This window comes from Choloepus didactylus, chromosome 17 (genome assembly GCF_015220235.1).
Source record: "Choloepus didactylus isolate mChoDid1 chromosome 17, mChoDid1.pri, whole genome shotgun sequence".
In the NCBI taxonomy this organism is placed as follows: Eukaryota; Metazoa; Chordata; class Mammalia; order Pilosa; family Megalonychidae; genus Choloepus; species Choloepus didactylus.
The window spans coordinates 64,235,722-64,252,288 of NC_051323.1; the positions used below are offsets into that span (position 1 = coordinate 64,235,722).

General features: G+C 36.9%; 1 protein-coding gene across 1 annotated transcript in view; it reads right to left on the reverse strand.

Annotated features, from left to right (window-relative positions):
• GCC2 (GRIP and coiled-coil domain containing 2) overlaps positions 1 to 16,567 on the reverse strand; it is a 71,266-nt gene that overhangs the window by 36,206 nt on the left and 18,493 nt on the right. Inside the window, exons 6-9 of the mRNA XM_037806947.1 lie at positions 13,960 to 16,431; positions 13,441 to 13,513; positions 3,711 to 3,811; positions 3,507 to 3,605 (exon numbers count right to left, since the gene is read on the reverse strand). Coding sequence (XP_037662875.1) covers positions 3,507 to 3,605; positions 3,711 to 3,811; positions 13,441 to 13,513; positions 13,960 to 16,431 — 2,745 coding nt within the window. The remainder of the gene's footprint in view (positions 1 to 3,506; positions 3,606 to 3,710; positions 3,812 to 13,440; positions 13,514 to 13,959; positions 16,432 to 16,567) is intronic.

Sequence of the window (16,567 nt, forward strand, 5' to 3'; positions counted from 1 at the left end):
CTCTTTTTGTCTGGGATTCCTAAGCTGTAAACTGGGGATACTAACAACGTACTTACTTCATAGATTTATTTTCAAAATTAAATTAAGATATGTAAAGTGCTTGGAAGAGAGTCTCGCATATAAGTGTTCATTCTGTCATACAGAAGTCTCTATCACTTTATTACAAAAATCTGATTCTTATACCAGAAAATATAACCATATTAATTATCATAGCTCCATAATAAATCTTAGTTTCTGGTACAGAAAAATGTCACTTTTCTCCATTTTCAAAATAGTTACTCTTGCTAGCTTATTTTCCATCTGAAATTTAGGATAATTATTAAGATATTCCCAACAACAACAAAAAACCCTAGAATTTTTAATGAAATTATATTAGAACGTGTAAATCAGTCTAGCAACTGATATTTCAAATAATATTCAGTCACCCTAAGTACGTTTTGCAGTAGTCTTCATTAAGTGCCAAAACTTCTCATTAAGGCTCTTCCTAAAATTCTATTTTTTGGCTACTAAAAGATTTTATTCTTTCCATTTGTTTTAGTTTCTCAGCTGCTAAAACAAATACCATACAATGGTTGGCTGGCTTAACAACAGGAATTTACTGGCTCTTGGTTTCAGAAGTTACAAGGGTTGCTTCCCTGCCAGGGTCAGTGTCTTCGGGCTAGCTGGAAGTCTTTAGGTTTCCTTGACCTATGCACATCACATGACAATGCACATGGCAGCATCTTCTCCTTTTCTCCTCCAGGTTCCACTTACTTCCAGCTTCTGGCTGCTACCCCTGGCTTCTGTGTGTGGCCTTTGTGAGGGCTACAGTAATAGGATCAAAACCCATCCTGATTAAGTTGGGCCACACTTTAACTGAAGTAACCTCATCAAAAGGTCCTATTTACAATGGGTTCACAGCCACAGGAATGGATTAAAATTAAGAATATGCTTTTCTGGGGTACATAACTCCAAGCCACCATAGTCCACCACCTGGAACCCAAAAAGACATGTTCTTCCCATGTACAAAACACATTCATTCCATCACAACATCCCCAAAACCTAAAACCATTTTAGAACAATGCTAAGTCCAAAGTCTCAACAAAATCAGTTATGGGTATGGTCCATCCTAGGCAAAATTCCTCTGTCTGATGGACCCGTGAAACTTAGGAAATGGGATAAACAGTCCCATTCCAGAAGGAAGAAACTGGAAGGTAAATAGGGTCATGGGTCCCAAACAAGTCCGAAACTCAGCCAGGCAAACTCCATTAGATCTCAAGTTCTGAGAGCCATCTGTGGCTTGATGCTTTGTCTACTGGGCTGATGGAGCAGCCAAGAGCTTGCACAGTGGCCATGATTTCCTTGAACATTGGGGCATGGTGCCCACCATCTCTGGCACTGGGTGTAGCACTCTCCCTGAACAACAGGGCACAAGGCCTGACCCCACCAAGCACAGGGGCGGATGCACCCTTTCCATACATGTATGTGACAGGCCTTCTCTACTGGCCTGAAGAGATCTGTTCGATCCAGACCTTTGCTTCCATGGTCTGCCCTTGAAGTCATTCTTCCTTCAATTTGTCCCTATTTTGTCCCTTAAATCCAGGCTGGCAATAGTTCTGCTAAGACTTTTGCAAAAACCTTGGCAGCTTTGCATGCAGTTCAAGTGGGTCCAAACCATGGAACAACAGAACTTTCCCCAGATCCTTCTTGGACAACTTCATGTCTAATCCTAACTGCCACTGAAATGGCTGACTAGATCTATGTTTGGCCACATCTTCTTTAGCAAAGGGTTGTTCAGTTAAATCCACAAGTGGAGCCCTATCTCCTCTGGGAACTCACTTCCTAAAAGTTCAGGGTGGTCCCTGATAGAGCTGCTTCTGGCCCTAGTCTCAGAACATACTACCTGATAGGCTGAAAATTTTCAAAATCAGCACTTGCTAGTTCCTTCATGCTTAAGAGTTCAGTTCTTAGCATATCCCTTTCCTCTTGCATTTTACTATGAGCTGCAAGAAAAAGTCAGCCTGCACCATCTATATTTAGTTTGGAAATGCCCTCAGCTAAATACTCAAGTTCATTGCTTTCAAGTTCTTTCACCTTGACATCAGAACACAATTTCACCAAGTTCTCTGCCACTTTATAATAAGATGTCCTTTCTTCCAGTTTCATCATTTCCTTCTAAAGCCCCACTGAAAGTATCTTTAACTACTATATTTCTACAATCTCTTCAAAGCAGTCTAGGCTTTTTCTATCAAGTGCCTCACAGTTGTTCCAGCTTTTACCTATTCCCAATTCCAAAGCCATTTCCATATTTTTTAGATATTTGTCATTGCAGCACCCCACTTTCTGCTTCCAAAAGCTGTATTAGTTTCCTGGCTGCTAAAATAAATACCATTCAATGGGTTGGCTTAACATCAGGAATTTATTAGCTCAATGTTTCAGAGGCTAGAAGCTTGCTTCCTCCCATGGTCAGAATCTTCAAGCCGGCTGGCAAACTATGGGTTTCCTTGGCTTTTCTGTTATGTGGCAATGCACACTACAATGTCTTCTTTCTCCTCTAGGTTCTGTTGAATTCCAGCTTCTCATCGCTCCCTGGGCTTCTCTCTGTGTGGTCTTTTCTAAAAGGCTCCAGTAATAGGATTAAGACCCATCTTGATTCAGTTGGGCCACACCTTAACTGAAGTAACCCTATCAGAAGGTCCTATTAACAATGGGTTCACACCCAGTGGAAGAGATTAAGATTAAGAACACATTTTGCGGGGCTTCATAACTCCAAGCTACCATATGCCCATATCACACTTAACTATTGCTCACTCTCTTCTCCCTACCCACCTTTAATTTTTTTACTTAGCATGTAACTGTACATGCCACTATTTTTATATATTTTTGTTTATCTACTATTTCCACTGTAATGTAAGTACTAAGAGACAGGAACTTAGTCTATTTGGTTGACCACCGTCTTGCTAGTACTCAGAAGTACTCAGCAAGGCTGTGTAAATATTTGCTGAATAAATTAATGAATGAATGAAGTGTAATGATATTTATCTTGCATTGAGTGATTTTGTTGCACTGTCTTATCTTTTAGTTCTAATATTTTTACCATGGATTCTCACATTGCCTACCCAGGTAGACAAGCATATTGCCTCCAAATAACAATGCTTCTACCCTCCTATTAGACCCCTTACTTAATTAAGCTTCAGGTTTATTCACTTGGCCAAAACAACAGTAAATAATAAGTCATTATGGCAATCCTATTTGTTACTGATTTTACTAGGAAGTCCCCAAAACAGAATTTTACTTTTAAAAACAACAGCTTAAGGGCACTATTTAAAGCTCAGCCACTTAAAATCTTGGTACTTGAAGGATACCACATTGCACACATGCACCAAAAAAAAAAAACAAAAAGAAGAAAAAAACTCACTGAAAATACAAGTGATTGCTTTATAGACAAGAATTTTACATGTCCACTAAATTTCTTAACTTAGACATTATGAATGCAACTTACTGATAATTAAAACAACTATTTTTACCTTGTATGTTTCTGCTCCATGAATAAGATCTCTCATGGAAGTGGACAAAAGCTCCTTTTCTGATCGAACAGATTCGAGTTCTTCCCTTAGAGTATGGGCCTATTTTAAATATAAACTTAAAGTTAAGAGTTTTTCACAGACAAAAACCTCTTGATTTTGTAAAATGTAAGGTTCATGAATTTTTCATTTCGAAGGTTATCTTACCTCTTTTCTGCTAGAATCAAGTTCCTTCTTTGCCTTCATTGCGACTACTTTTATCTTATTTATTTTCTCTTCTTTCTCTTTGGATTCTTTTTCCAGATTCACTAAAATTAGCAAATGAAAGCATTGTATGTAATTAAAAGGAGAAGAGGGAAAATGAGACTATATGCCACTGTTTCACAAGAAACCATGGAGGCAAAAGGGAGTAGGATAACTTATTTAAAGGGCTAAAAGCAAATAACTACCAACCAAAGATTCTGTATCTAGAAAAACTAGGAAATATTATGACATTCCCAGATAAACAAAAGCTGAGGGAGTTTGTCAACACTAGCCAGCCCTACAAGAAATGCTACTGAAGATTAAAAGGAAAAGAACCTAGACAATAGATCAAAGCAACATGAAGACGTAAGGATCTCCGGTAAGGGTAACAACATGAGTAAATGAAAGTGCCAGTACTATAGTATTTTGGTTTATAACTCCACTTTTTTTCTGCCTATAGGATCTAAAAGGCAAAATCATAAACTGTAATGAAAAATCAGTGGTTTATGGACTCAATATATAAACATATCATTGTGACAAGAAATACAAAATGGTGGGGGGACAGAGGGATATAGGAACATGTTTGTGTATACCACTGAAGTTAAGTTGGTATCTAAACAAATGAGAGTGTTATAGACCTAGAATGTTAAATTTAAGCCTCATGATGACTACAAAGAGAATATTAGAGAAAATGCAAGCTCATAGAGACAGAATTTAAGAATATGGTTTGCCAGGAGTGAGGGCAAGCGCAATGCGGAGTTAATGTATAATAGAAGTAGAGTTTCTGTTTGGGAAGACGGGACAGTTTTAGTAGTTTAAAGTGGTGAGGGTACTGCAACAGTGTGAATCTGAGTACTCCCAATGAATGCTTGAAAGTGCTTCAGAAAGGAAATTTTATGCTGTATTAAGAATGAACTAAAGAGACAATGACAATTAAATGCAATACATGATCCTGGATAGAATCTAATAATGGAGGAGAAAATGACATTTTCGGGACATATGAAATTATCAGAATACAGACTGTAAGCTTTAAATCAATGTTAAAGTTCCTGAACTTGATAAATGCTTTTAAAGTGGTTACGTAAGTGAACATCCTTGGTCTTAGGACATGCACATAGGACAGTGTTCCTTATTCAAGGGACATGATGTATACAACCTACATTCAAATGTTCAGAAAACAGATTGATAGAAGGATAGACAGATGAACTGGCAGACTGATGGACAGATAGAATGACATGGCAAAATATTAAAAGTGGTGGAACTGGGTATCTAGTGATACAGGGACTATGCTGGAGCTCTCTGTATGTTGCTTGCATTATTTCTGTAATTGTCCTTTAAGTTTGAAAGTATCTCAAAATAGAAAGTGAAAAAAAAAAGAAAAAAAAAAAGAAAAAAACCCAAGAGGGAGAGATTAAGACATTCTCATATAAACAAAAGCTGAAGGACTTTGCCACTACTAGACTGACACTGTAAGAAATGCTAAAGGGAGTTCTTCAGGTTGACAGGAAAGGACACTAGACAATAGATCGAAGTTGCATAAAGAAACAAAGACCTCCAAGGTAAAGGTTAACAATGTGGATAAATATAAATGCCAGTACTATTGTATTTTTGCTTGGTAACTGCTCTCATTACTTCCTACAAGATCTAAAATGCAAAAGCATTAAAAGTAATGGCGAGTTGAAGAACCTAAGATGGTGGCTAGGTGGGACAGGGCAAAAAAACACCTGTGTGTAAAATACTAGATAAAAACCAGAAAGTGACCCAGACACCAGTTTCAGCAATGCACCAGCTGGACAAGGTCTGCTAAAACCACAGGGACCATGCACTTGGTGAAACCGGGAGTCTGCATTCTGAAACAAGTGAGTAAGCTGGCTGAAAGTTCCACAGCCGCGCTGTAGTGTGGGGAAACTGGGGATTGGCGTTTCGAGACGGATTAGTTCTCTAAAAAGAAAAAAAAAAACAACCCAGGAGTGGCTGCAGTTACGATGGTGAGAACCACGGAGTGAAGCACAGCAGGAGTGGGCTGTGCCAACCTCTCAGTGTCTGGCGTGGAGGATAGACCGCTACTGATTCCCTCAGGGCCAGGGGGTCAGAGGGGAGAGCCAAAAGGAGAAAGAAACCATGCTGCTTGCAGCCACTCCCCGACGGGCTGGAAACACTCCTGCCTGGGGCCGTACCCACAGCCCAGAGCCGCGGCAGGAAACCTAGTTGACCAGGAGTGTATACCACGGCACCGTGCACACACCACAATATTGGCCGTGGACAGTGGCCTTGGGTGCATACACAGCTAGTTGTCCCAGAGCTGGAAAGGCGCAGCTGTGCGAAAAGGGGGGGGGGGGTTGAGACGCACCATTCAGCCATCTTTGCATCAGGCTGGGAGCGCCCCTGAATGGCCCGGCAGCCCGGGGCTTCCCTTGAGAGACGGTGCATACTTGTGACATAGCACAGCCTTCCCTCAGCAGAGGTCCTGGAAGATCACAGCTGAGAAAGGGGCCCGCTTGGAAAACCCAGGGACGCTACGTCAATGTCGGCGACTTGTGTGTCAGCGGCAGAGAAAATCTGGGGCAAAACCGAAATGAAGGCTTAGACTCTTACAACAGCCTTGAATCTCCGGGAACACCAGATTATTAAAGCTGCCCTGCCTCCCTAACCACCAAGACACAACGCCCCACATTCAGGGTGGACAGTACCAAAAACACACCCAAACTGAGTTCACCAATTGAACCCCACAAGAATCATTTCCCCACACACCACAAAGACAAAGTTGAGGACAACTGACTTGAGGGGAATAGGTGACTTGCAGACACCATCTGCTGGTTAGTTAGAGAAAGTGTACGCCACTAAGTTGTAGTTCCGAAAAATCAGACTGGTATATTTTACAACTTGAAAGAACCCTATCAAGCAAAGCAAATGCAAAGAGGCCAAGAACAACAGAAAATCTTAAAAGCATATGACAAAACCAGATGATATGGAGAAACCAATCCCAAACTCCCAAATCAAAATATCAGAAGAGACACAGTTACTTGGCGCAATTAATCAAAGGACTACAATCAAAGAATGAGAGCATGGCACAGGACATGAAGAAGAACATGGCACAGGATATAAAGGACATAAAGAAGACCCTAGAAGAGCATAAAGAAGAAACTGCAAGAGTAAATAAAAAAATAGAAGATCTTATGGAAATAAAAGAAACTGTTGGCCAAATTAAAAAGACTCTGGATACTCACAATACAAGATTAGAGGAAACTGAACAATGACTCAGTGTCCTACAGGACCACAGAACAGAAAATGAAAGAACAAAGGAAAGAATGGAGAAAAAAATCAAAAAAATCAAAATGGATCTCAGGGATACAATAGATAAAATAAAACGTCCAAATTTAAGACTCACTGGTGTCCCAGAAGGGGAAGAGAAGGGTAAAGGTTTAGAAAGAGTACTCAGAGAAATTGTTGGGGAAAACTTCCCAAAGCTTCTACACAATATAAACACACAAAGCATAAATGCCCAGCGAACTCCAAATAGAATAAATCCAAATAAACCCACTCCAAGACATATTCTGATCAGACTGTCAAATACTGAAGAGAAGGAGCAAGTTCTGAAAGCAGCAAGAGAAAAGCAATTCACCACATACAAAGGAAACAACATAAGACTAAGATAGTGACTACTCGGCGGTCACCATGGAGGCGAGAAGGCAGTGGCATGACATATTTAAAATTCTGAGAGAAAGAAATTTCCAACCAAGAATACTTTATCTAGCAAAATTCTCCTTCAAATTTGAGGGAGAGCTTAAATTTTTCACAGACAAACAAATGCTGAGAGATTTTGTCAATAAAAGACCTGCCCTACTTCAGATACTAAAGGGAGCCCTACCAACAGAGAAACAAAGAAAGGAGAAACAGATATACAGAATTTTAACAGAACCTTACATCCCAAATCACCAGGACACACATTTTTCTCTAGTGATCACGGATCCTTCTCCAGAATAGACCATATGCTGGGGCATAAAACAAACCTCAATAAATTAAAACAAATAAACAAACAAACAAACAATTGAATATATTCAAAGCACATTCTCTGACCACAATGGAATACAAATAGAAGTCAATAATTTTTGACTTGTAACTCCACTATTTACTTCCTACAGGATATAAAATACACAAACTCTAATGCCAAATCAGTGGTTTTGGACTCAATGTAAAATATGTAATTTTTAATAAGAACTATATAAAGGTGGGGGAATGGAGGCATATAGAAACATAGTTTACGTGTCCTATTGAAGTTAAGTTGGTATTAAAGAAAAACAAGATTGTTATGGATTTAAGAGGTTAATTTTAAGCCCCACAGTAAACACAAAGAAATTATCAGAGAATATGACCATAGAGATGAAAAGTAGAGTATGGGTAAGAGAAATGGGGGAAGGGGCAATGGGGAGTCAAGAAATGAGTGTAGGGTTGCTGTTTGAGGTGAAGGGAAATTTCTAGTAATGGATGGTGGGAAGCTGATAGCATTATAACATTCTAAATGTGATTTATTCCACTAATGGAATGCTAGGGAGGGGGTGGAATGGGAAGATTTAGGCTGTATGTATGTTGCCACAATTGAAAAAAATAAAAAAAAAGACAGTCTAAATAGATGACAACTGAATGCCAAGGATGATCCTGGATAGGATCTGAGGATGGAGGACAGGAGGCTCAAAGGGACACAGTTGAGACATAAGAAAAAAAAGGAAATATAGAATGTGAAAAAAAAAAAAAAAAGTAATGGTTAGTCAATGATTTTGGATTCATAATATATACATATGTAATTTGCAACAGGTACTACAAAAAGGTGGGGGGATGTAAGGGTAGGGGAATATAGTGTGTGCATGCTATTGAAGTTAATTAAGTTGGTATCAAACCAAATTAGATTGTTTTAAATTCAGGATGTTAACTTTAAGTCCCATGGAAACTACAATGAAATATATAGCAAAAATATGCACAGAAAGAATTGAGAAGGGATTCTAAAGGGTTCATTACAAAAATGGGCAAATAACTTGAATAGTCATTCCTCCAAAGATACACAAATGGCCAATAAGCACATGAAATGATGCTGAACAACATTAGCCATCAGGAAAATGCAAATCAAGGCCACAATGAGATCCCATTTCACACATACTAGAGTCGGTATTATTAAAAAAACAAAGAAAGGTGTGCTGGTGAGGGTGCAGAGAAATGGGAACGTAGTGCACTATTGGCAGGGATGTACAATGGTGCAGCCGCTTTCGAAAACAGTTTGGCGGCTCCTCAGAAAAGTTAAACATAGAACTACCATATGACCCAGCAATCCCACATCTAGGTATATACCTCAAATAACTGAAAGTAGGGACCTGTACACCAATGTTCATAGCAGCATTATTCACCACAGCCAAAAGGTGGAAGCAACTCAAAGGTCCATCAGCAGATAATGGATAAACAAAATGTGGTATATACATACAATGGAATATTATTTAGCTCTAAAAGCAATGAAGTTCTGTCATATGCGGCTACATGGATCAACCTTGAAAACATGTTGAGTGAAATAAATCAGAGAGAAAGGGTCAGATATTGTTTTATTCTACTTATATGAAATAGCCAGAACATGCAAATTCATAGAGAAAGAAAGTATAGAATAGATTACTGGGTTGGGGACAAGGGAAAAGGAGTTAATACATAATGGGTACAGGGTTTCTATTTGGGGTGATGGGAAAGTTCTAATAATGGATGGAGGTGAGGGTGGCACAACATTATGAGTGTGATCAATTCCATTGAATTGCCTGCTTGGGAGTGGCTGAGATGGAAAACATGTTGAACTTGTTTCCACAATTAAAAAAGAGAGAGAGAGATTAAACAGACAATAACATGAAAAGGCAATACATCATCCTGTACTGGATCTAATAATGGTGGAGAAAATGCCCCAAAACATTATTGGGACATATGAAAAAAATGGACTACACATTGTAAACTTCATATCAATATTAAATAATAACTGTACATCATGGTGGTTATATAAGTGAGCATCTTTGTTCTTAGGAAATGTACATGTAAATAGTAAGTGTTCAAGGAGAATGAAGTATATAACCTACTCTCAGGTATTTAGAATACAGACAAATAGACTGAAAGAAAAATGAATAGACAGAATGATATGGGAAATGTGGGAAAATGTTAAAAGTTCATGGATCTGGGTATCTGGATGGGAGGTATTTTGGCATTTTCTGTTGGATTTTGTATTATTTTTGCTACTGTTCTGTAAGTTTGAAATTATTTCAAAGTTAAAAAAAAAACAACGAAGAAAAACCTATTTAGTCAGTTATATAGTGAAATAGCTAAATTTAGGTAAATTAGCTATTCTAAATCTAGGTAAATTAGCTGTTAACATGTGTGCTGGTTTGAATCTAATAAGACCCCCACAAAAGCCATATTCTTTAATGCAATCTTGTGAGGGCAGACTTATTAATCTTTTGATTAGGATGGTACCTTTTGATTAGGTTGTTTCCAGGGAGATGTGATCCACTAAATTACAGGTGAGACCTTTTGATTAGATCATTTCCATGGAGGTATGACCCCACCCATTCCAGGTGGGTCTTAATTAGATCACTAGAGTCCTTGAAGAGACCTCACGGAAACAAGGAGCTCAGAGAAGCTGAGAGAGACATTTTGGAGAGAAGCTAAGATATTGTAATCCAGAGTTTGCCCCTGGTTGAGAAGCTAACGGCCAATGCTTGCAGATGGCTGGAGATGCAGAGAGTAAGACATCTGGAGATGCTAACCTAAGAGATGAAGTCCAGGTTGCCCTGGAGAATCTAAGAGAGGACCCCCAGACACTTAGAGAGAAATGCCCTGGGAGAACAAGCAAGGATGCACAGGATCTTAGAGAGAGAAGCTAAGAGAGACAGAAGCCCAGAGACATTTTGGAGAAAGCCACTGTGAAACCAGAACCCAAAAGCAAAGAACCAGCATACGCCAGCCATGTGCCTTCCCAGCTGACGGAGGTGTTCCAGACACCATTGGCTGCTCTTCAGTGAAGGTATCCTCTTGTTGATACCTTAGTTTGGACTTTTATGTCCTTAGAACTATAAACCTGTAACCTAATAAATCCTCTTTATAAAAGCCAATCCATTTCTGGTATTTTGCATTGATGGCAGCTCCAGCAAACTGGAATAACACGCTTTTTGTTCCTCATATCACATGGACTCATCTTTGCTTTCCTCCTAGGATTGCATCTGCCCAAGTCAAGAATTAGAAGATTTCATATTTTATTCTTTCCTCTGTAACCAGAAATGAGTATTTGTTAAAATGGATTTGGGAAGATTTTAATAGAAGGGTTTTCTTCTTATGTGATAATATAAACTTTATGTCAATAGGCAATGTTCAACAAAATTATGCCATTGTAAAACTATGTTCTTCTCTTGTCCTAATCTGTACTCAGTCATTCAACAAATATTTGGTAAACACCTACCACGCACCAAGCTGTGGCAGCATGATGCTAATTACAGATTTCATGACACCTTCTCTATGTCAGCCAACATAAATTTTAGCCAACACCTTCTGATCATGCTGCTATTAATTCTCTCTCTTCTTAGATCAGAATCTGAGAGCATCTACAAGATTTGTGTCTGTTAACTGTTTGGAATGTAAAAATCCAAATAAAAGTCAACTAAAAATAAGCTCCTTTCCTACCTGCAGTGATAAAACTTTCATTATTATTCATTTATATTAAAAGGTCATTTCCAACCCAACAGAATTCTACTTTAAAATAGAAACTAAACAAACCTATTTTGCTGTTAGATTCACATTTCCCAACTTCAACACACTATCTTCCAGTTGTGATAATTTAAAAAATTATGCCAGGGTCACTAAATTGTAAAGTAAATTATCAAGGCCTAGTTTTCATTATAATCTTATCTGCATTCTTTCAGCATTATTCCTGCCTGTTACTAAAGGTTTATCATATCTGGGGAAGTTAGTAATAGAATAGCAAACAATTAAATCTGCAAAAAACTGCATTGTCCAATGACAAACTATTTTATAACACTTTTAACACTTGGAGAATGGCTTAATAAGTTCATCTGTGGTAGAATTTACAAGTTTTAGAAGATACATCACTACCTAAAAGTTTTCTACATTAGCAAAAGAGCAAATCCTAAAGAGTAGAAATTACTAGATATACAGCATCAAAGGAAAAAAGAGATTGAAAGCTAAATAGTATGTTTTCTGTTTAAGGCAGTTCTGTACATTTTCAGAGCAAAGTTATCTATTCAGTTCTTAAAATCTTGAAAGAAAAAGTTACTAGTCTTCTTTGGGAATGAATTAATCCGAACTAAAAGGTACATCAACAATGCATTAGGCATTATGCTACGTGCTAACGGAAAGAGGAGACAGAAAGATGAAATGCTTTATCTCTGAACAGAAGACAGACTTGAATTTGAATTCTGATCTCCAAAGCCAACTTCTTTGAGCTTCAATTATATAATGGGTATACCTATCTATCTTGTAAGGTTATTCTAAAAACCAGATGTATATATGTAAACTTACAGTAGAAAGCAAAGAGTCTGATAACAGCTCCTCAAAAAATAATATTTTTAAAGCTACTACTTATTGGTTATATCAACTACCAAGCACCAGGCTAAGTACTTTATATTCCATTTGTTTTAACTTTCATAAAAGGGCCATATGATGTAGGTATTATCAACATCATAGAGAGCTGATCAAATAGGGGCGGCCAGGATTAAAACTCAGTTCTGCCCGACCCCAAAACTTTAACCTTTACGTCACGTTTTCTTCCTATTTGAATATAGAAGCAGATTCCAACCATCTATTCCAGATGAGAATCATTCTGAACTCTTTCCAACCTGGGCCCCTCTTCCGCCAATCTAACTGGGCACAAGGTGAATTATCACGGGTACATTACCTAACACTTTGAAGTCTCAGTTTCTTCATCTTTAAATGGTAATAGAAGAGCTATCCCATATATATGAGCAATAAATGGATAGGATAAAGTCACATAGTGCTTTTATGATTGAACTCATCTTTCCAGAAGTTCCTAGAATGCTCCTTGATGTTTATATATGTTAACATGTATGTGTGTTCATGTTATGTATATATATACATATATGTGTGCACATGTGAAAATACACATGCGTGTTCAAATATCTTTTTTCCTGTGTCAAATTTCTCATTCCTCAAAACCCAGCTCAAGCATAACCTATTCTGTGATGTTTTTTCCTAATTCAAAAGGGCAGTTAATTATGTTTTCTTGTACTGCCACACTGTACCTCGTCCACACTTACTGAAATTACAGCCCCTCCTAGGCAGGGAGCTCTTCAAGGACACGGTCTGTACCTTAATCATCTTTGCATTACCAATGCCAAAAAGAATAACTGGGTATTCAAAATAAAGTTTGCTTTATGAATGAAAAATTGAAAAACAAAAACATTTATAAATGGAATCACACAGTCCTTTGTTTGGATTAAACAACAGAAAGTTAGAGTTTGAAAGGGAAGGCCAGTAAATGGCAGAGATAAGAATGGAGGTATTAGGGAAATGTGGGTATTAGCTACTTATTGTGTCTTTAACAACAGATTAGTCAACTACTGTATTTCCCAGTCTCTCCTAACATTAACAAGAATCTGTTCAATTAATTATACTATAATTGTGACAATATATACAAAACCATAGTTACCTATTTTCTCTTCCAGGTCTTTAACTGAAGAGGATTGATCATGTTTTACAGAAGATGACTTCTCTAAGGAATCCTAGATTTTACAGAAAAACAACACACAGAATTCACATTTCATTCCTTATCATGAGCATTATGTTAAACATGAGAAAATTAATATTAGTGAATTCATACAAAAAGCAACTTCAGTGAAGTCTTTTTTTTTTAACTTGACAGACTAGGTAATACTGATCTTATCATGTATATAGCATTTACTATTAAAAAACAGTAATATCCAAGGCCAAGATCATTTTTAAATTATTTAAAACCAAAAAAAGATTTTTTAAAAATAGAATATACAGCATGAAAATGCTAAATGCACTTTTCAGAAATATGCTATAAGCTCAGATGCTAAAAATTTACTGTGAAGTGTAAAAATGGTAATATATATATTTTCCAGAGGCTATGATGGAACTAAAAATTAATTCAAATCATTAAAATAGAAATAGACAATTTAACAAGTAAAATTTAAATTAACAGTACCTTTAACAATGCCAGCTCCGCTCTCACACCTTGCAATTCAGATTCTTTTTGTTCTAGCAATGGCCTTAGGTTTTCATGTTCCTCTATAAAAGAATTCTCCTTTTCAATACGGATTTCATTTCTGCTACACAACAGTTTTTGAGATACTTCTTCAATCTGAATTGAAAGATTCTGATTTTCAAGCCTTGATTTTTCATTAGCATTTTTCATTTCTAGAAGATCGAACTGTAGAGCCTCTTTTTCTGACAGGGTTTTTTCTAATTCTTTCCTTAAGAGATCTTTCTCTCGTTCATAGTCTCCTAGTAAAGACCTATGTTCCTCACATTGAACTGCATTCTCTTCCTGAATGCACTTAATCTCTTTTTCTAACTCTGACACCCTTTTATCATGTTGAAAAACTAAGTTGTGCTTTTCCTCATTCATTTTTGCCAAGGACTCACCTATAGCTTGTAGGACATTTATGATATCTTTTTCTTCATTTTCTTCTGAAACCTTTGACCCCATCTGTTCAAGAAAACCATACAACTGAGTTTTGAGAAATAACTTCTGAACTTGCTCATTTTCAAACATTTTACTTAAATTATCTCGTTCTTCAACTGTTAACCGAAGTTTCTCTTCTAATTCAGTAATCTGTTCTTTAAGGCTAAGATTCCCTTGAGATAGGACAATTTCCAATTCCCTGCTCAACTGGTTCTTTTCTGAACTTAGTCTATTATTTTCTTCATAAAGAGACTTCATTTCAGATGACATCATCTCCTGGCCTTTAGCGAGAGTTGTCATTTGAACCATAAGCTTGTCTAGTTTTTGGTTATTTTGATCCTTTTCTTTTAAAGTCTCTTCTAGATCTCCTGTTAATTCATTTACCTTTTGTTCTAATTCACTGTTATACTGGGTAGTTTGCTCAACCTTTTCCCTAAGTTCTATAATCAACCTTTCTTCCCTTTCACATTTTTTATGGAGATTGTTCATCTCTTCATGAGAGTTTTTCATTTTACTTATGAAACCATCTTTTTCCTCAGTAAGAGAATTTATCTTGACTTCTAACTCTTGTAGCATGGTATCTTTCTGACTGAGACTAATTAAATATTCTTCATTCTTTTCTTGAAGGTTCTTTAAGGTATGTTCAAGTTCTGGTACTAATTTTTGTTGAGATAATAGTTTCTCCTTTTCTCCCTGGAGACGATTCACAGTTTCAAGGAGAGCATCTTTTTCATTAAAAGCAGCTCGGAGCTTCTGCTGCAGTTCATGAACATCAGATGCTTGCTGTTGCTTCATTGATTCCAACTCTTGACTTATTTTTCCTGCAGACTCCCCTAGTTCTGTTTGTAAAATTTCCATAATCTCTCGCAAACTCTCATAATTTAAGATGGCTTCCTGCTTTTCTTGCTGCAGGTTTTCACACTGTTCCTTAAGACCTTGTATTTCAAACATTAATGTTAATTTTTCTTTGTCTGAATCTGACAAAAATGCCTCATTTAGCGCTGATATTTCTTTTTGATGATGTTCTTTAAGACTCTGTAATTCTTTGTTATGTTTTTCTTGAGTATAGCAAAATTGTTTATTTGAATCTTCTAGCTCAGATTTTAATTTTTCAATTACACAGACTTGTTCTTCTTTAGCTAGTAATAGTTCATTAATTTTAAACTCTAGGTCTTCCCGTTCATGAAAAAATTCATCCTTGATATGTTGGGCATCCATTTCAAGTTTTAATTTAAGATTATTCATATAAGTTACCTCATCTTTTAAGATACTGTGCTGAGATTTCAGTTCTTTTAAAGTATCTTCTAAATGTTTGACTTTATCATTTACCACTTGTTCTACAAAAGTATCTTCTTGTAAGAACATAGAGCATATCTGATTTTCTTTGTTTGCATTTGAGGCTTTTCTTTCATTTTCTAATTCACATTCATATTTCTCCTGTATGTTCTTTTCACTTATCTCACACTGGTTAACTAAGTTCTCCTTTATCTGATTTAACTTACTTACTTCTGCTTCATGTTCTTTAGCAGAGGTTTCAATTTGGCACATCAATTCTTTCAACTCTTCCTGGTGTGTAGCTTTCAACTGCAAAAGCTCTTCTTGCAAACTATTAATATCTCTTTGGTAATACTGAGAATTAGCCTCAATGACTTTGTGGAGATTATGAATTTCTTGCTTCTTTTCATCAGTGGCAGCTTCTAACTGCTTTTGCAGATATAAAATTTGCTCTTCAAAGGCTGGCCTAATTTTCTGAATCTCTTCTTGCAGGTTTTCAATAATATCTTCAGAGCCACTCCGACATTTAAGTTGTTCTGAAAGTTCTAATTGTTGTTTCATTGCTTCTTCCAGCTCCTTTTGCAAGCTAGCTTTATCTTCACTATGTTTGGAATGTACTGACATTAACTCATTTTTCAAATTTTCAATTTCTTTGACATAGTCTCTCTGTGACTGTTCGAACTCCTTGTGTAGATCCTCCATCTTAGTTACAGAATCCTATTAAAAATAAGCAAACATAAATTATTTAAGTAAGATAAAGGCTAACTAGAGAGAAAAAGAAATGAGCAGGAAAGCACAAAGATAAATATGACAGTAAGATTCCAAGAGTTTTGCTAAGCATCTGCCTACATAA